This window comes from Rhodnius prolixus, unplaced genomic scaffold, assembly GCF_049639745.1.
Source record: "Rhodnius prolixus isolate KJV_2025 unplaced genomic scaffold, Rpr scaffold_8, whole genome shotgun sequence".
Lineage (NCBI taxonomy): Eukaryota > Metazoa > Arthropoda > Insecta > Hemiptera > Reduviidae > Rhodnius > Rhodnius prolixus.
In genome coordinates, this window is record NW_027411593.1 from 30,792,119 (window position 1) to 30,813,815 (window position 21,697).

The 21,697-nt window shown below is 32.3% G+C and overlaps 1 protein-coding gene across 6 annotated transcripts in view; it reads right to left on the minus strand.

The window, feature by feature from the left end:
• Positions 1-21,697, minus strand: part of unc-13 — a 626,295-nt gene that overhangs the window by 450,075 nt on the left and 154,523 nt on the right. For 4 of the 6 annotated variants that reach the window (XM_074122305.1, XM_074122303.1, XM_074122304.1 and 1 more), the window contains exon 6: positions 18,587-18,710. In XM_074122305.1, the coding sequence (XP_073978406.1) occupies positions 18,587-18,710 (124 nt within the window). Of the gene's footprint in view, positions 1-11,456; positions 11,526-18,586; positions 18,711-21,697 lie in introns of all 6 variants that reach the window. The other 2 variants (XM_074122300.1, XM_074122301.1) reach the window with 1 other exon arrangement.

Genomic DNA, 21,697 nt, shown 5'->3' on the forward strand with positions numbered 1-21,697 from the left:
GATTGATCTTAGGTTCATTGGCTAGAAGCTGAGAAGATCGCTTCTTATGACTATTGGAGCTGAAAGCTTAATAGGGCTGTGTGGAATATATCAATCAGGTACAGTTCACCAGGCGGAAGTAGCGCCTGTGAAGACAGAGTTTATACCGATGGATATTGAATCTCAAAAAAAGGTCATTTTCTTTCTCTTGTCCAGCAACCTTGAAAAAGATAACAGCGAAACTAGTTTTTATTCGCGAACTCACGCGAAAATGCACTAATAGATTTTGTAGATGAAAAAAATCAAAACATTTTGTCACTAAACGTGCATGAGGGCTGTTAAAAGTCGAAATTATGTTGTTTATTGAATGAATCTATGACTGCTTTGAAATTTACTTATGTAACTTTGGATCAACATATTTTTCCCATCCTATCCTATTCCAATCCTTTAATTCCGTTTGGCAGGGATAGGATGTAGAACACTTCTAGTGCCTTTGATTCGCTGAAGATAACTAAATGGTGGAAGAGTGAATTATAAAGTGCAGAGTTGAGGGGTTGTCCATTTATTCCCACAGAATTAAGGTTATTCCTTTCCAAGACGAAAGACCAGTGAGGTTTGGAACAGCTATGCTGAGGAGTAACTCCTTCTTAGTAACTCCATGTGGGCTAAATAGAAGTTATTTTAACCAGAAGTTAACATGAAATTACCATTTTATCAACCTTATCAGCATATTAACTTTGGTCTAACCTTAACTTATCCAGTGTACTTAGCGCCAGCGCCCATAGTTTATGTACATTTCTTTTTTTTTACTTGTTTTATTAGGGATGTACAGTTTTAAAATCTTTAAAAAAAACCCTTGGTAAGTGCAAATGGCTGAGAGGAAAAAATTAGGGATTAAGCCACAAAGTGACCTTGTAGATTTATACCATAGTGGTTTGGCCAAAGGCTTCTTTCGGGGCAATGGGTCAAGTGATAGATGATGATCTTGCAGACAATATACTTACAAAGCTTGCTTGTCTAACCGTAACAAGCACAGTGAGGACAGCACCTAGAAGTTGCACCTCAATCTGTTATCACTTTACCTTATATCCAAGGTGTAGCTCGAGCAATGGCAGCAGAATTGCAGAAAAGGCAAGTTACCTTCTGCTTTAGACAAAGAAAAGTAAAACAAAGGCTAAGAGAAGAGCTAGAGGTGAACCCGATACTGACAACCCCCACAGATGGGACAGGTCCTAAATAAATTTCGCGAATCCTTCAAAGTTTTTAAACCAATTAAAGACTCGCAGAAGCAATCCTTTATGGTACACGGACGAATGCAAATCAAAAGGAGAATTTTGAAATGGAGTACATATTTATCTCTCGGCAAGCCAAGATAGGTAACTTACAGCCTTTTAGAGGTACTTTTGCGCTAATCCAGTCGAGAAATCCAGATTCGGACGATGTTTCACGTACTTTCTAAGTTATCTCAAGGCTAGTATGGAACTGCTTCGAAATCCTAATGACAACCGATAACCCAAATTATGATCTTTCTTCCACGTCTAACGGGTAAAGTACTTATTCAATTAAATGTTCTTAAATTTTTAAATAATCGTTCTTTTATCCGTCGAAAAACTAATGTTATCTTATTTCTGGTCGGTTTCGGACTTGAATCAGATGTTGATTGTTCGGTATTATCCAACACTGCAGGCTAATGATATATATTACAAAATATATAAATGGATTATACACAAATATAACTCATATATAGGTTGTGTTTGACTTGTTTTAAATAATTCATTGTCTAGTGTAGAACATTGGGAAAACTAAATCAGATGTTGAACTACATTTTCCCTTCTCACTTACCTTGATTTTAAAGTTAAACGAAGATTTGTTAATTTTTGTATACTTTAAGCATTTTTATGTAGCCCAGATAAATTGCTAATGTTCTTTAAATAAATAAATGAAAGATGTCTAAATCATCTAATAAAGAGGAAAAAAGTTATTAACATCAAAATAATTAAAACATTTTATTAATGGTACTTAATAACTTTATTTCTTTTATAATTAGTTGAACTGCGGGATGACTCCACCATTATTAAGCAATTAGAAAACTTATTAAAACAGAGCGAGTTGATGAGCAAAAGTAGCTTCACTTTATCTTTAATGATGCTATAATTCGGGCAATTGTATCATAAATAAATATTCAAATTTAATTTAATAATTATAACTTAAAATGATAAACTGATTACATCAGAATAATTTAATCTAATTTCCTTTGCTCTATCAACAAAATAAGGTTGGTAATTTGTGAAAATTGATAGTAAAATATCTTCTAGCGAAGGTGTATAAGAGTGTAATGGTAGCAATTTATCAGAATAAATTACATCTAATTTTAGTAAATGTACATGTAAATTATAGTATAGCAGTTTAGGAAGACGAAGTATTTTGTGAAAGAAGTACGCGTATGTTAAAGCTGTGACTTGACTGATGAATCGAGGAAATTGAAAGTTTGGAATAAATTGGAACGGAAAAAAATTGGAAATTGATTCCTATAAAATATTGAAAATAATATTCTACATTGCTCATATTTATGCAACGCGCTGCATCGCTTGCAACAAAGTTATAAACAAGAACAATATTGGCATACAATCTGATCATTAAAATGTCAATTAAATTTGTTGAAATTTTGAGCTAACTTTAAGTATTAATACGACAACATAGTCTCCTTTTAGGCTTATACACTTCGTCCAACGCTGCTCTAGTTTGTTGATCCCTTCCGAATAATAGGATTTGTCCAAGTCTGAAAAATAGCCATTCGTTTCTGCAATCACCTCCTCGTTTGAATAAAATCTTTTTCCCGCCAGCCATTTCTTCATATTGGGGAACAAATAGTAGTCCGAGGGAGCCAACTCTGGAGAATAGGGGGGATGTGAAACGAGTTGGAACCCTATTTCCATTAATTTTGCGACCACAACTGCTGAGGTGTGAGCTGGTGCGTTGTCGTGATGGAAAAGGACTTTTTTGTGGGCCAATCGTGGGCGTTTTTCTTGCAGCTCGGTTTTTCAAACGGTCCAATAACGATGAATAAAATGCACCTGTAATAGTTTTACCCTTTTCCAGATAGTCGATGAGGATTATTCCTTGCGAATCCCAAAAGACATTCGCCATAATCTTTCCGGCCGAAGGAACGGTCTTCGCCTTTTTTTGGCGCAGATTCCCCCTTGGTAACCCATTGTTTAGATTGTACTTTGGTCTCAGGAGTGTAGTGATGTATCCATGTTTCATCCACAGTGACGAAACCACGCTTAAAGTCCTGCGGATTCTTCTGGAACAGCTGCAAACCGTCCTTATAACACTTCACATGATTTCGTTTTTGGTCAAGCGTGAGCAATCGCGGCACCCATCTTGCGGATAGCTTTGTCATGTCCAAATGTTGATGCAAAATATTATGTACCCGTTCATTCGAGATGCCCACAGCACTAGCAATCTCACGCACCTTCACTCTTCTGTCATCCATCACCATTATCATGGATTTTATCAATGATTTCTGGAGTAGTAACCTCAACAGGGCGTCCAGAACGTTCAGCGTCACTTGTGCCCATATGGCCACTCCGAAAATTTTGAAACCACTTATAAACTGTTCTAATCGAAGGTGCAGAGTCACCATAATGTTTATCAAGCTTCTCTTTAGTCTCCTGAGGCGTTTTGCCTTTCATAAAGTAGTGTTTAATCAACACACGAAATTCTTTTTCGTCCATTTTTTGAAAATCACTCGACTTCCTCGATTCAAACGAATGCCAAACACAAAGAAATAGACCGATCTGACTGAAACTTGGTGTGTGTTCTTCCAAGAGATGCTACTAACTAAACATAACCTCGATACGCGCCAGTGGTGCTATCTCTCTGACTTTGCACGGACTTTTCAAACGACCCTCGTATAGCAAAATCAAATGAAGTCAGGTACAAAAGTACACTCTATAAGCTGATCTTTTAATCTAAAATTTTTTGAGCTTTTTTATGATGCTTTATATCAAAATGCTAGGATGCTGTAAAGTATCGGCGAATCAATTGGTTTTTTTTATCTCAATTTATTCTTCTATTATTCTACATTTAGCGAACAAAAAAATACATTTTCCTGAAATATTTTTGAAATAAGAAATTCAGAAATAAAATCTGATTTTAAGAGTGATTCTACCTAAGTATTTTCCAGAAACTGCCCCTTAACATTCATTCTAGCATTCAGAGGAATCTAGTAACACCATTGAAAGAGAAAGAGAAAAGAAATCATTCAAATAAAGGGGACGAACCTCCAGTTTCGTTTAATTTTAGATGCACTATTTTAGATTCTTAGTGATGAGTTATTTTGATTCATTACGCAGGAAACAACTTGGATGGTGAGAATTAGTTTCTACTTGATGTTGTAACTTAAAGTTGGTGCTTTATTTAACAGCGTTAATAAAAGCACCACGTTTCTTGTTTGTGCTACTTCTAGCGAATGGTTAAAAACTATGTTTTGTTATTAACTTTAACTCAACAGTATTTCCAGAAATTTTGAATTTAACTTATGCATTTAGGACGTTTAAGATATAATATAAAATGAATGAAATTGTAGTGAGTAAGGTTTGAAGGGCTTACATTCATTGCGTCATGAAATCCTTTCAGATCTGTGTAGAGAAGTAAATTTTACGGAGCATTACATCAGACACTTTGTAGATTAAGGTGAAAGTGAAGAGGAGTAGTTTTAGTAAACGCTGGTATGCTCTGATCTGGAAAACCTTTTATGGAGCGAGCGTCAAGGCACTTTATAATTTTATTTTCAACATTATTCTTGTGAATATTACATGTTTCAATTTGAGATAAATAACAGATATTTTTTTTTACTTCCACTTCTTCGCAAGAAAAAAAATAAAACAATTTATCAAAAACTATTTCCGCATCACTAAAAAAAATTGAGTGTTTTCTAAACCGCGGAAAAACTTTTTATTAAGAAATGAAATTATCTAGTGAGCCCTGTTAAACTTAAAATGTATGCTTACTTTATCTGCACGAAGAATAGAGATCGGTGATGTGTTTAAACTTAAGAACCGCCACAGCTCACTAGTCGGTACTGGCAAAGGATCACGTTAAGGAGCTTCTGAAATATTTTATGAAGAGGTTACTTACATATGGTCATCAGTACCATCACAACCCATCAATATTCTATGCCATCTCGTTTAACCATGGATGGGTTGTCTTTCACGTAACATAACCTCTTTTCTAATGTCCTTTTTCATTCTAGATAATTTATCTGAAAATTAAGACGTTTTAGGAAGATAGGAAAATAGTAACTTTTTGTTTTTGTTCATCCAAAATTTTCTTTATACAATTTGAGAGTGGAATGCAGTAGTCATCACTCTTGGAGTTCATTAGTAAGAAAACAGTTTTGTGTAGGAAAGTATTATAGCCCCCAAATGACCCCTTAATCAACTCTGGGTCGCTGAAGCTAACTAGGTGAGGGTTAAAGAGATGAGCATGACTTGCATTTAGGAAGCGACTAAAATATGACTTTTATTAAAAAAAATGAATACAATATCTAATTTTATGCTCATCTACATGGTCTGTTGTTCTTCCTGGTGAAGATCTACAACACTGTTTTGTATGAGAGGTTGTTTAAGAATGTACCTTGAGTCATTCATTGTATGATCAAAATTCTATCCGGTATCCTCTTCTACTGTTGGATTTGCCTTGATCAGACAAATCTATTCATACTATCTTTCCTGCGTTCAATACCTACACAGCCATTTTACTTCGGACCTACAGCTCTGCGGGTTTCGAAACATTCGGTCACTAAATACTATTTCTTCTTTTTTTTTTGTGGTAAGCTCTAAGCACTAACCAATACCCCATCCTTCAAGTTAATATTCTTTCTGTGATATCATCCTGGGCAAACAAGCGTGCACTCAGTTTGGCATTCTCCTCTAAACTTACACTCAAATCGGCCAGCAAAATGTTAACATCAGCCAGTTATTTGTTACAAAATAATTTAATTAAAAAAAAAAAAATTTAGCAATTATAAAAATGAGAATTGTAAAAACCCATTATTATTTTAAATGATTCGATATAGAATTGTTTCTTGATCAAATTTCAACTGAGTGTTTATTTAGAATCTTGAATTTAAAGAGATAACTACACTTGTTTGCTAAATTTAGGAAAATTGTCCAATTTTCGAGCTACATTGTAATGTAAATAAAAAGTGTGTAACTAGGAATAGTTACTTAACTCATAAAATGAAAAAGTTTCCAAAAATCAAAAGCTTCAACATATATTGTTTAACCCGTTGCCGCAAATGTCGGCTATAGCCGTCCGATTTTTGTTGATATGTAGGCAAACGACGTCTATAGCCGTCGTGCACATTTTAATTAATAAAAAAAAGGTACAGCGTTAGTACGAAGTGTACTAACGCATACACTTGTTAATTATTGAATTAGTAAAGCAAATGCTGTATGGTCGTCACGACGGTCATAGCCGTCATTTGCTCTGGAAAGAGAAAAAAATGACATGATGAGCAAATGACGGTTATAGCCGTCGAGAGTTTTTTTGGAAAAACCGTGGCCAAATGTGATAATATTTACTTCCAAACATACAACTTACACTTGATTCCATCTGGCAGTCATAAACAATTGAGAAAAAAAAGTGTGTTTCTGAGCACGATCATCAAATTAAAAGTGTGCGGCAACGGGTTAAAATATTTACTTTTGGTCTTAACATTAATTTTATTTCATTGACTTTTTTGTAAATAAGATCCGCCAAAATCTGAGCTCCAGAATTATACAAAGTTTATTTTTCTTATTAAACCTTTCTAACTGATGAATTCTTGTACGCAGTTTTTGAAATGTAATTCTGGCCGAGAGAGAAAACTATTTCGAAATATCTTTGTGAACTGTTTCTCTTTTTAATCAAATATTTATCCTAACACTCTTTCTTAGACATCAAACTTAAAAAGATCAGTTAATCATTTTGTACAGAAATCAGTGTATCAAAGATATGATTTCTATTTCAAAATTTTCAGACATACGATACACTCGATCTCTCTCTCTCTCATAAACTGATGGAAAAGTCTTCAAAGTTGATTGAAAATCTGCTATTGGCCCACAGAAGAAGAATCTAAACGAATTGAGCACTAGATTCCCTTTGAAATGTAATGGCACGGAGTCCTCTTTTTCAACTGAAATGATACTGCGAAAAAATCGATAATGATCTTTGTTCGGTGACAAAAAAAGCCTTAGTTGAATTAAAAAAAAAAAGTAAGATCAACAGTCTTAAAATGACTGCAGAAGAATAGAAATTTATAATATCCAATAAACTTTATCTAATAATAAATATAATCACATGATAAGTCCATTTTTTATTTATTATTTCAATTTATGAATTAAAATATGTTCTTTTATTCATTAATAATGAATTGACATATAAAGCTTCCTATTCCATTAATATGAACTTAATGCTTATAAATATTTACAAATATATGATATTTGTTAGTAAAGGTGTCATGCTAACATTCATAACATTCCTTCAAACAAAACACATCACATAAAAGGCTATGCAGGATAAGAAGAAATAATTCGATAAAATATGAAAGAATGACTCGGTACTTAATATTTGTTTTGACAGTAGGACTTGAAATAAGATTTTTTGAAAGAACAAAAATAAAATGTGCGCCAACATTATCAAACTTGCAATTTATGTACGTGGATTAAGGAAAATAATATAAATATAATTAAGGTTTATTAATAAATTTAGTGTTTTAATTGGTGATTTAAGTTTTATTGCAGTTCACAGGAGTTTTATTTTATTACGTAGTGCGTGGAACACATCCTCTAGTCGACCAAGTGACACAGGTTACAAAGAGAAAGATACAGACAAAAAAATAGAGAAAGAAGACAAGAAGGAATCATTAGTGGAGAGAAATGGAAGAGAGAGAAGAGAGAGAACTTGGTGCAGTGATAAGTGAAAAGTAAATCAAAGCAGATTGTGAAGTCCGCCCCTGAAACAGGCGGACCGTACAGCAGCAGCACTGACGTGGTGTGACAGCTAGGAAATAGAGACAGAAACCATCTCTCCAAAACTATACTTACAAAACTCTATTTTCATCAACATTATCTATACTTTTTAGTAGCTTTATTTAATCTTGTTTTTATATATACTATTTCTGTATGATTTTTTTCGGACATTTGTTTACCCACACTCTACTAATAACAAAAAGCAAGAGTTAAATCAATTAAATGTTAATGTTTAATTTTTTATACATCTCGTCACTTGAGCATCTATTTTCCTTATCTAGAAATTTTAAAAGAACCACTTGTTCTTGCGACAGTGAAACTGTTCAGTCTCCGGACCACATTTTGTTTCAGTGGAGCCTCTGACACCAGTAATTAGAAAGATATGTTGTAGATAGAAGAAGGTTTGGCCAACAAACACAGTATGTTATTAAGGAGAGACTGTTATGAGGATTTTAAAAAGTTCATTCAAAGTAAGTAGTAAAGTAATTGCCATTTTTTTCAAGCAGGCTTTACGTCCAACTACCTGTAATTAGGTGTCATGGACGGAGGCGACTAGCAAACATTCTTTACTGTAAATTTCTTTTATTAACCATTAAATAAAATCCAAGGCCTAGGACAGGGAATCGAACCTAGTACCACAATACATATTAGCTTTACAGGTCTCGCCTCTAACAGCTCGGCTACCCGTGCCGCCTAGTTTTTGCTCCCAAGAATGAATACCAGAGTTTCAAGTTTCTGTCCATTAGGACATCAATATAAAGTATTTTTACTTCATTCAAAGTATTTTACTGTAAAATTATTAACCATTAATCCTAGAAAATTTCGCTTTTTTATATTTGTATGTATAATTATTTAAACTATTGAAATAAAATTTGAATTAAGTGTCTTTATGAAATATGTCAGAAATGTACATTTTATTGTATATTTAATGTATATTATACTGTACATTTTATTACATTACTACATATTTTATTGAATATTTTGTTATATTGCCTTAAATTTTATTGTATATAATGTATATTTTATTTTATATTTCTTTTGAATATTTTATGTTCATTGATTGTGTGTATACTTCTGTGGACATACAAAATAAACGGTTCTCTACCAGGGTTACTAGAGGGGATTAAAAAAAAAAAAAATTAATTTTACCATCCCCTTAAACATTAAAAGAAAAACAGAACTTTCATAAAATGATCCGTCATGTCTTCCACTCCTATGAAAATCAATAAGGAACAAATCTAGCCTAATAAGTATTAATAAAGGCTGGTGAAGCCTGAGCTATCACTGGCCAACCTCTCTAATAAATCCCAACTCTTTATTTTAGTCTGTTCGTCACATCATTTTGGATGTTTAACACCTTCTCAGAACTAACCACAGTATTCTTCAGTTCTATTTCTGGTATGAAAATGGACATTTCCAATTTGAACCTATCGCTGGCTTGTGGGACTGTTAATCACCATAATCAGGTCGAGTGCTCAACGAGAAAACACCATCTTCACTGTAACCGTTGTTCATTGATAAAAGTCAAATGAAGCCTTCCCATACTCTATTTATAGCACAATAGGTTGCTAGACAAATGCCAATAGACCAGCCTAGATAAAATCAAATTTTTGGGCTCTGACAAGCGTTTCAGTTTCTTGAAAATGTATGCTTCTTTTTAATATGAGGAGCGTCACCCTACCGAGATTATTGTCGCCCGGAGCTTCCTATCTCGGGAGAGTGATCTCTTGTTGCAGATAACATTGTCCATCACACGCTCTACAGAGAGCTAAAAAAAGGTCCTAGAAAGAGTAAAACTCAGTCTGAAATTAGAGTCTTACCTCTGAGTTAATCACTTCTCTGCTTCTTAAATTACAACAGTAATACCTTTGCAAAGATGTCAAATGTTCATTTGCAAACTTTTTTTATTTTAATTTACAAACGTTCATTAGAAAGAGTTCATTTTTCCCCAGAACTCATTGCTACAATCCTTCTATATGTCTAAATGCGAATATCCTTGTAAGTATAAAATAAGCATTGGATTTTGCAGAGTACTGAGGCTGGACAACATTAAATACTCTAATTATGACAACGATTATATTACTAAAATTGTGGTTAGAAGCTCAGTTCTATTTAATTTCGTAGCTCAAATTTTGCAAGGCGTGTTCTTTCTATTTCTGACCACTTTCTAGTTTCATCCATCAAAGGTTTACTCATCTGTGAGAAATAAAAAAGTTGAATTCTGTTTATGTTTCGTACTATACTTTCTGAGTAGCACCGAAAATGCACTGTAAATGCTCGGGGCCAATAATTTGAGATTAATTTCACCCTATTCGCTAACAATGCTACTTCAAACAAACCATTTGGCTTTGCTTCTTTTCCTAGACCAATTAACCGTTGAAGATTGTTTTACAATGAAGATTAAGTATCTTAAGAAAGGCCAACTTCATTGCGACCTTAAAGATCTTTTAATTTGCAGTTGCTCAATACATTAAGATAAAATATATTGTACAAACCCGCTACGTTTGAATATACATTGTTTTAAGTTTTGCTGCAGTAAAGCTTTCTACTGTTTTCGATAAAATAACTGATGAAAGTTCACTGAGTTAATATATTTATGAACACCACCAGTTAAACGAGAGTATTGGTGCTAAAAATGTCCTAATAAATATGCATTTATCCGAGAATAAATTTTTAATCAATACGCCATTAATTTTTCTATTATGGTCAAAAAATTTGGACATATCGTTTCAAATACAGGATTTTCTGAAAGTGCATAGAATAATCTAACAGCGATAAAACCCAATTCACGAATAAATCCATGGAGAACATGGCGCCGTCTCCGAAGAACGAATATTTACAATTAATATTAATGTTACAAAATTATTCAAATATCTAAAGTACATCCTAGCCTCTATTTCTTGCAAAGAACTGTTAAAGTTTATTGAAGTCTAAACTTACTGTCGGTTCCTTACTGCTGTTTAGAACATTATTATTCCTGTCACAAAATCAGAGTGTAAAAAAAAAAGAAAGGAAAAAATTACAAGAAAATAAAAAAAGGATAGAATTAAAAAGTTAAAATATAATAGATATGAGATTGTAGCAATTTCAGTGTAAGAAACTCCCAAAGACACCCATTCAGTTTGCAACTGGTTCAATGAACTTTGAAAAAGTTACAAATCATATTCTTATTTTAAAAAGTTCGAAATGATGACAACCGAAGAAAACTGAAACTATTTATAACATTTGATTGATCATCCAAAACTTTTATTCAACTTTATTATTTACTGAACATTTATTGTATTAGATTGTATAAATTTAAGAAATTTATTTTGATGTACAGAATGATTTTCTTACATTATCCTTTTTGATACACATTTACTTAGTTATTTCATATTTTTTGTCGATAATAATGTTGATGAAAATAATTTGTAAGTATAATAGCTGATTGAAGATTGTTGCTTTTTTGTAAGACTTTACCTGTCCTACGTCGAGCCGGCGGTACCAATCCGAGTAGTTCCTTCCAGTCACATGGAGGATCATAACGTCCTAACACCAATATATATACATACATATATTTATTTTAAATTATCCTCATTAAAAGATAAAAGGCCTTTCAATTATATGGGTCAAAATATTTCATTAAGTCAAGTTAAATTCTCTAAAAGATATAATTAATAAAAGAAAATGCTGGTTTATTTTTAGCTCTGTAATATGTAATAAAATATTACAACACATTAAATGAAGTAAAGGAAATATCTATTTAAAATTAATTAATAGCCAGCTATGAGAGAATGAAGTTCTGTACGAACTGTTCCTGCTTAAGCAAGGAACCAGTAGCAAAGCATTTTTTTAAATTACGAGTCCAAGTTTGACTCTTAGAAATGTTAATCTTGTTGTGGTGAACAGTAAATAAATTAAAAGTAAAATTTTATATTTGAGGGAGAGAACATTGCGAAACATTGAGCTTACCTCAAGTACCTAGCTGTAACTAATCCGAAAATCTATCTAAAAATTATTTTTAAAGGTAGAAAAATAAAATTTAATTTAATGGAAGGTTACAGAAGAAATACAGATAAAAGCTGATGACAAGAAGTTAAAGATAAGGCAAGCCATAAAATTCTACGTAAATCTTAGTACAATAATAAAATAAAATTAAGTTTTACCTATGTAGTTACTAACATCAAAATCTTTGAATTAAGATAACCTTCAGACTTACTAATTTTTTCTGTTCTTAATCGGTAAAATCTAAAGACTAAATAGATATGAACTATTCTAAGAAGATCTACTTTAGCCCGATTAGCAACACGTTCATGTACGCGATAACTACCAAGTAAATAAACGGGGACAGCAGACAGAATGAATAGCTGTCTCACGTTAATCACTACTAAGCTTATTCAGTTAAAGAGCAAAATTATGAATTTTACTAGGCAAAAGTTAGTAAATATAATAGTATTTCATAAAACAATACAAACAAATAATAATAATTTGGAAGGTTACTGGACAATATGCTTTATGTGATATAATCAAGTTCATTATAATTGGACTAATTGGAACACAAAGTATCTTTTTTCTTTTTCTTTTAAATGTTTTTCACACTGCAAATGTGACCACTAATGTGCTGCACTAATTTTAGGAAGAAAAAAGCATTATCATAAATTGGCTGTGTTTTATTTTTCCCATGGAGCTAGTAAAATATAACTGGGTGTTATTATAAAACGTTTGGAAAAAGTAGCAATTGATTAGATAACTGAAACAGAATGTTAATTTAAAGTACACTGTAGGGCTATTGTTTGAAGGCTTAACGGATATATCAGGGCGTAATTTTTTATATGTATAAAATTAAACTTAGAAATACCTGTTAATGATTTTTCTTTTTCTCATACTATAGCTTGATATCATAATAGTTGTAATATCTTGTTTTTCTTTATATATAATAAAGGAAATTAAGAAAAAATGGTCAATTTTATTAGTTATTCAATCGTGTGATTAAAAATAATTAATTTGTGAAACGATTAACACGAGAATCTAGTCTAATCAATCTCAATTAATTCAATCAATGTCAAATCTACTTTTTTACTTACATTTAGTTCAGAAATAGTTTATATTATGTTAAATTATTGACAAAATGTGCAAAGGTAATTATTAGAATATAGTGATGACAGAGATGAAAACAAAAATTGTGCTTAATATGAAACCTTACAATCCACCATTCTTCCTAGGTTTCTCAAAATAAATTTTTCAATAAAAGCCTACCTAATGGAAGTGGTAGGAAATTTAATGTTTTGTTTTTAAGAGTGGTCAGTACCTGTGATTAATTTGGCTTTGCCAATACTTCCCAATAATGTGATTCCAACGTTGAACTCAAAAAGAGAGAGAGATAATAGAAAATAACCAGGGGTGGGCCAAGTACGGCCCATAGGTCAATATTCGTCCTCACTGCGAGTAGGTTAAAAAAAAATTTATTTAGTTAAAATTATTTTGCAAGAAATATGCTAAGATAACAATATTCATTTGAGTATTTCTTTAAATTTTTGTTTAACAACCAATTTTTGTGCTAATTAAATGTCTTTATCAGTTAATTTAGATACTTCTATGTCAGCGACAGGGTATAAAAGTCAAAAACTGACTCTGATGGTCACAAAGGTGGTCCATTTCTCCTCTAGAGTAACCTAATGTCTTCAGATTAAAATTCGAAATAATATTTATATATTTAGACTTCTACATTCAGGAAGTCCTGTGTAAACCAACTTTTATTATTTATGGACTGAATAAATTTGGTATGAATTTATTTAATAAAATAACATTTATAGGCACTTACTTAACATTATCCAGAATTCAAGGTAATCCTCTTTAGCCTAGAATGTAAAATAAATAATCTATCTACGTTTAAAAGAAATCGAAAGTATTTTGAAGTTTTATTTATTTAATTTAACAGGGAATTATTGAAAGTAAAAACAAAAAAAGGTAAATTTAAGGCAAACACATATTGAAATTGAATTCCAAAGAAGTGCATTTTTGCAAAGTAAACACACACAAAACAATTTTACATGGAAGTTTTGAAAAATTTTAGATTAAAGCTGAGAAAAGAATTTAAACTTTTTGGTTAATAGAATTTTAATTATTTGTTTTTACAAAAGACTAATAAAATTTTAGGAGTGAAGGCAGTTGTCCAATTTAGCTTTATGAAATGAATTACTTAATGCACTCATCTACATGAATTTATCAAGATGGATTTTTAAAAACTGTATTTTGTATCTAAATAAAGTGCTACATCAAATTTTCTCAACATAATTGGTATTAAAATATATTAAAAATTTAGATAGGTCCGCAGTGCTGGATAATAATAATATAAATGAGCGAAATTAAAGTATATAAAATATTATAGATCAACTCAGCAAATTGATTTGGTTATGATGAGAAATTGGATTTCTGTGTCACTAGAATCGCATAAGATTAGTCACCAAACGGATTTCTTAAGGTTAAAGAAAAGCATTGAACTTAAATAAAAAAAAGCCAATAAAACAAAATATATTAAAAATAATTTGTATATAAAATATGAAATTACAATTTTTGCTATGCGCAATAAAATATCTATTTTAACAGCTAAATGTTTTTCTCTTTTGTTCTTCAAAATCCTAGGCTAAATAAAATGGACTTTTGAAGAGAGATAATATCATTTTACGAGGGTCGTTTGAAAAGTCCGTGCAAAAATAAAAACTACTTAATTTTTTGGGGTAAACCTTTTTTATTTTTCAACATAGTCTCCTTTTAGGCTTATACACTTCGTCCAACTTCACACGATTTCGTTTTTGGTCAAGCGTGAGCAATCGCGGCACCCATCTTGCGGATAGCTTTGTCATGTCCAAATGTTGATGCAAAATATTATGTACCCGTTCATTCGAGATGCCCACAGCACTAGCAATCTCACGCACCTTCACTCTTCTGTCATCCATCACCATATCATGGATTTTATCAATGATTTCTTGGAGTAGTAACCTCAACAGGGCGTCCAGAACGTTCAGCGTCACTTGTGCCCATATGGCCACTCCAAAAATTTTGAAACCACTTATAAACTGTTCTAATCGAAGGTGCAGAGTCACCATAATGTTTATCAAGCTTCTCTTTAGTCTCCTGAGGCGTTTTGCCTTTCATAAAGTAGTGTTTAATCAACACACGAAATTCTTTTTCGTCCATTTTTTGAAAATCACTCGACTTCCTCGATTCAAACGAATGCCAAACACAAAGAAATAGACCGATCTGGCTGAAACTTGGTGTATGTTCTTCCAAGAGATGCTACTAACTAAACATAACCTCGATACGCGCCAGTGGTGCTATCTCTCTGACTTTGCACGGACTTTTCAAACGACCCTCGTATATTATAATGAGTACAAATGAGATGATATTTTGGCTTTGCAAATTTCTCAAAAGAGGAGATTTTAAGGTTGAAGTTGGCGAATTAACTGTAATTTAAGAGAGAGGAGGTTTTGCTCGGAGGGGAGTGAACATATTTACTTTCTATCCCAGGAGTCTTAAGTAAAAATCAGTCCCTGTTAGACCATATTTGCCTGAATTCTGTTAGAGTTGTCCAAATTTGGAATTCTTTAGAAAAATAAGACGTTAGATAGAAAGAAATCGATCTAAAAATAATTAATGCCAACGAAGTCCTTCAATTCATCGTCATAGGTAAATTTAAAAATGATTATAATTTACAAACAATGCCAAGTCAACATGGGTTAGCTCAGTTTGAGTTCCAGGCGTAATAAAGTTAGATTTTCTTTTCCTAAGAGCTTTTCTTCTCTCTATATCCAGTAATGGACAGGTTGTAGCAGAGAACACTGTCTCCAGACCGAGTTTAAACGAACCCTAGCTTGGTATATACATTAATTGCGTTGAAGATTTCAAGTATTACATTCTTTTAAAACTAGAATCATTCCATTTTTTAGAGAAAGAATTCCTCTATTCCACTTTTTTTTTAAAAACCAATGTTCTTTTCAGGAAACAATCCCAAATAAGCTTTAACCAAACTATACATATATACACACTTACAATGTTTAGAACTGATATTTCTTTATTTTAAGAGTCCTCGTAAAAACTTAGATATTCTTTCTGTAAACAACAAATGAAATTACCTTTCAATAATAGATGGGACTGTCGTTCAGTCAGTTTGAACTGTACTCCAGACATATGAGCAACAACATCATTAGCCCTACAATCATCAAATAGGTCCACAAATCCCGTTTTTTGTCTCCTCTATACTTGAGAATTTTTCTTAGTGTACAAATTTATTGTTTATTCAATTAAAAAATAAATTTGTAATTTAAGGAGTCTTAACATTGTGAGCACAAGGCACTTTTATTATGGCATTAACAATCAGACCCAACAGAGTTCTCTCGCTACACACATCATTCGTAAGCTGTAAAAAAGCTCCTTAGTAAGAGAAAATTTTAGGTAGGGCAGGCTGGACTTGAATCCAAAATCTCCGCGTGGGATTCCAGCGCACTAACCACTGAGCTAACCTTTTCCTTAATGTATTCTATACTGAGTCTTTACGAAAAATTCTGTTAACCCTCAATAAACTGGACTTCAACTGCAAAAAAAAAAAAGTCAGTATAAGATTAGTAAGCGTCTTAATAGAAATCAAGAAAATTATATCATCTTTTCGGATATTTAAAAATTAAAAAGAAAATGTTTTGTCTACATTCTGATTCTTTTTTTTTTTTTTTTTTGAATATCCGTCATTTAAATCTATTATTTGAATCTTATCTGATTTTTTGGATTGTTAAACATGGGACTTTTTCTTCTTCTTATCATTAGTGGTGAAAGAATACTTTTTCTTTATCCAAAAGAAAGACTTTGTAGCGTTCAAACAGGCCAGATAGTTAGTAAGTCAAAGCAAGTTGTTTATTTTCTTCAAAAAAATTACTGACAGAATTGCCTGTTTAAGATCACCTCCCTGCAACTATCAACACAAGTTGAGCCGCTTCAAGGATTTTAATAAATAAACTATTCTATGATTACTGCTAAAGGAAGATTTTTATTTATTTAAGTAAAAAATATGACTAAAATATGCGAATAAATGGATTTTAATCTTATTTTGTGTCTTAAACTGAAGAATGGATCTAAAATAGCTTTCTGATCCTGCTCCTCTAGCCACTAGAAGTCAAATTTAGCAAACCATTGCGAAAATAAAATTCCTTATGGTAATAAGTTAGCCGAAATGCTTTTTTTTTTAGGTTGAAATTTCTAAAAGAACTTAACTTTATTTTAAAAAATTAGTTCGGGCTTGGTTGATAATAACTTTTTGTTGATTTTTTATGTAATTATTACCTAGACTGTCGACGGCACTGAAAACACTGATGATTCTACTACTCTGTGGTTTACAAAACTCTTTTGTGGAAATTACAAGTAACTCTTTGGGTCTTGCTAAGAAAAGCATCCAGTTGCAATCCAGCCAAATTCAGAAACCCTAAGATATTTGAAAAGAGCATGAAAGAACACCATTTATGAGACTATTTAGACATACCATTCTGAAGATTGTAAGTATCAACGTCAAAAGAAATCAAGAAAGACAGAGAAAAAAAGCTTCCCACAAAGATATTAGGAAGGAAGAGAGAAGTGAGGTCTTCCAGGCAGCAAGAGCTGGGATCAATTTTGATCTAGCTATGGATGGGACATTGTCGGAAATGACTATACTAATGAATAAATCATATCTATTTCTAACAGAATTGTAAGATTAGTTAGTTTTGTACCATGAAAATACAATAAGGAAATGAAGTCAAGAAGATTTATCACTTTTACACCCAAAATATTAAAAAGATCTAGAACTTTTATAAAATTTCAAACTGGTCAAAACCAAATAATCAAACCTTCACTAGTTTTAAGTAATTTTTTTCTTTTTGAAGAATCCTATTCTATAAAATTAGCAATATTTAATTCTTCAATAGTATTTTAAACAGTAAAATAAACTAATTTTATATTAATATGTTTAAAAATAATAACTGAAATAAAATTTATAATAATAATTAATGTAAATAAAAATTATTATTTAGGCTTCAGCTTCTTTTGATTGAGAAAAATCAATTAAATAATAAACAAATATAAAAAATATTGTTAAATAAAAACCTATTTAATTTTTTACCGGCTTTATACACGTCAAACATATACAACACCATAAGAAGATAAGAATTCATCGTTTACATACACCTTAGCATAAACAAGATGTACGCAGGTTTTGTTTAATATTATCTGGAAAAATAAAGTAAAAAAAAATACCAGGTGAAGTAGTAAACCAGTAAATTTTGAAATTTGAAGTTTTCTTTAAAAGACAAGAAAAACATCTCACTACAGGGAACGTTAATTGAGAATATATATATATATATAGTATAAAAGAATGGACATTTATTAATAAAATATACCTAAAATATCTTGAAAAACAAAGTAGAATTTTTTACATGCTGGTGATGTGTAAAACGGTAATATGCGTAAAACACTTTTATTTTTCTTTTAACTTAATATTATTTAAAAGAAATAATAAACAGTAAAAGTTGTTATCATAAGTTAAGAAAAGGAGAAAAATTCAATTTTGTTCTGTTTATAATTTTACTTACCAAATGGTAATTCAAACCTGCAGTCGACTAACAAGGAGTGGCCGGTTGGTTCTTTAGTGCCTACAACTTCACCATCCATCATCACAAGCTCAGCATCCAAAGATACCCATTCGCCTGGACCCTCCTGGAAAATTTATGTGATTTGTAAAAGTTATTTTAAATTGAACTTAATTAATTATTGCTCTTAATATAGTTTCCAATTGCTGAGGCAAGTTCAATATAACAAATGTGTGATAATTGCTTCCTCCTTCTCTTTCATTACACACATACGAGGTCTTTAAATTAAGTAATGAGACTGATTTTTTTATTCAAAAAGAATTACAATTCTATATTGCCACCTTCAAAATAACTTCCTTCTGAAGCCACACAGCGCTTGAGACGTTTCTTCCACTCCTCATAGCAGTGCTCGAACTCCGATACTGGAATAGTCGGTTACAGCCGTTGGAATGTTTTCGACTGTCCCAAATGAGTTCTCTTGAGGTGATTTTTCAACTTCGGGAAGAGAAAAAAGTTACAAGGACTCAAGTCAGGCGAATAAGGAGGCTGAGGAGCCATAGGAATGTTTTTACTGGCCAAAAACTCTGGTTTATTGAAATTGCTGCGTGACAAGGAGCATTATCGTGATGGAACACCCACTTGTTCTTGATGTTTGGTCTCACAGGAATGACCTTTTTTCGAAGTTTTTCAAGAACCTCTCGGGTAAAAGTGTTGATTGACCGTTTGACCTTAAGGTAGAAACTCTTTGTGGACGATTCCGTGGATATCGAAAAAAACAAATCAGCATGCATTTGATCTTCGACTTCGCCATCCTTGCTTTTTTGGGGCCTTGGAGAGGTTGAAGTGTGCCACTCCATGCTCATTCCTGTGGCTCCTCAGCCACCTTATTCGCCTGACTTGGGTCCTTGTGACTTTTTTTCTCTTCCCGAAGTTGAAAAATCACCTCAAGGGAACTCATTTTGGGACAGTCGAAAACATTCAAACGGCTGTAACCGACCAGCTAAAGGCTATTCCAGTATCGGAGTTCGAGCACTATGCTATGAGTGGAAGAAACGTCTCCAGCGCTGTGTGGCTTCAGAAGGAAGTTATTTTGAAGGTGATAATATAGAATTGTAATTCTTTTTGAATAAAATTTTTTAAAAAAATCAGTCTCATTACTTAATTTACAGACCTCGTATGCACACTTATGCAATGCACTTTCTATAGACCATTATTCTATAGAAATGCACAGAAACGGTATCAGATTTTTAGGTCGAAATTGATTTGAATTTGCAGCCTCTCTTACAAAACATCCAACAGTTATGCAATAGTAACAGAATCCTCCTCTATATTACATAATAGTTTACACAAAGGATTTAAATTTATTTTCCAATTTAAACTTGATTACGTACTTACTGTTAAAATCTGTTATGAAACAAAATTGTAATTTGTTCGTGGTTTTACTGTACTATTATTTACAAACTAATGACTCAAATATTCGCCGCATAAAATCTACTATTAAAGCATTTAAATTTGATTAAACTTCGATAAAAATAATAACAAGGAATTAGGTATATTGTTTATTGGAAAAACGTTCAGTGAAACAATAATTTTATCAACAATTTCTTGCAACTATTATAAGTAAAAACAATACTAAATTTCATTTTAAAATCATTGATTAAAGAACTACTATCAGTTTGTTTTACTCATCACATTGTCTGCTGCGAGTGGAGAGATATCTGTTGACAATAAAAGCCTACACATTCTCAACATTGTGAGAAAGGGGAAATCAACAGGCGGACTCTGACCTATATATACGATTCCTCTTAACTGATTTTACTGTTAAAACAGCAGACAATGTGATGAGTTTTGCCCCATCCACTTACTGGGAAATGGAACACGAAACTTTTCATCTTTCATAAATAATGAATGAATTACAGCAATATATATTAGTAAATTTATTTTCACAAGAGTCTCTTATATATGTTTTGAATTAATTTCTAACAACAGTTTGACCGATTACTGCGCTTCCATAAATTGGTTCTTTTGTGTATTATTGCTTTCATAGCAGAGACTGCATATTCAAAAGTTAATTATGTTAAGGCAATTGTAAATGCAATCTATTGGTCAAAACGGAATTACTAGTTTCTTCTTCTACCCTTCTACCCAAGAAGGTAGTATCATTGTAGTTTGTAATAGTCAGGTTAGTAAAGCATGTTTAAAACAGACAAGTTCGTTCCACAAATGGCAAACTAAAAATATAAGTTAATTGTATTTATCTCTGTTCGTCTTAACATACGCCTCAGAGTGCTGGGTCACCACCAAAAATGACGAGCTTGTTCTCCTTAGGTACGAAAAAAAAAAAAAAATTCTTCGAAGGAACTATGGAGCCATTTTGGATGGCGAAACATGGAGACGGAGAAGTACTGCAGAACTAAGGAGTTTGTACTGGGACGTAGACGTGGTGAGTGTGGTGAAGCTTGGACGCCTTCGTTGGGCAGGACACGTGGCCAGAATGAATCCCGAGGAAATACCACACAAGATAATTAAAGAAAATATATATGGCACGCGACGAGTGGACTTGACCGAGGTCACGATGAGTGATGGTGTTTCTAAGGATGCAAGAACTCCTCCTTGGTGTCCGAAACTGGATGGTGGCAGCATTGGACCGGGCAACTCGCAAACTTTGATAGAGGAGGCCAAGATTCGCGCAAGCGAGTTTTACTGCCAGTTAAGAAAGTATTTATCTCTGTTAGGTTTTAAAACATTGTTTAAAGTATTAAAGTTGTACAATCAACTCAGATCGGTGCATGAGGTTGAATATTATTCGCACAATTTAATGGTAGAAATGGCCACGGTAAAAAAACACACAAAAATATATAAGATCACATAACAATGTTCTATATTATGTAAAGTTCTTAACAGACAAATACGTATACTTTTAATTCTATCCGAAATCTCTTCACCAAACTGACAAAAGCAAATGATTTATGGATTAACAATAGTTTTTTGTCAATGAGGTATTGGTACCATATTAAGAAACTTGACTTAAAGTTAAAAGAAAATATGATAAAAATATGGATTGCAAGAAGCAAGGCAAAAATGTAGCATGTAACAGCCATATAGAAATGGAGG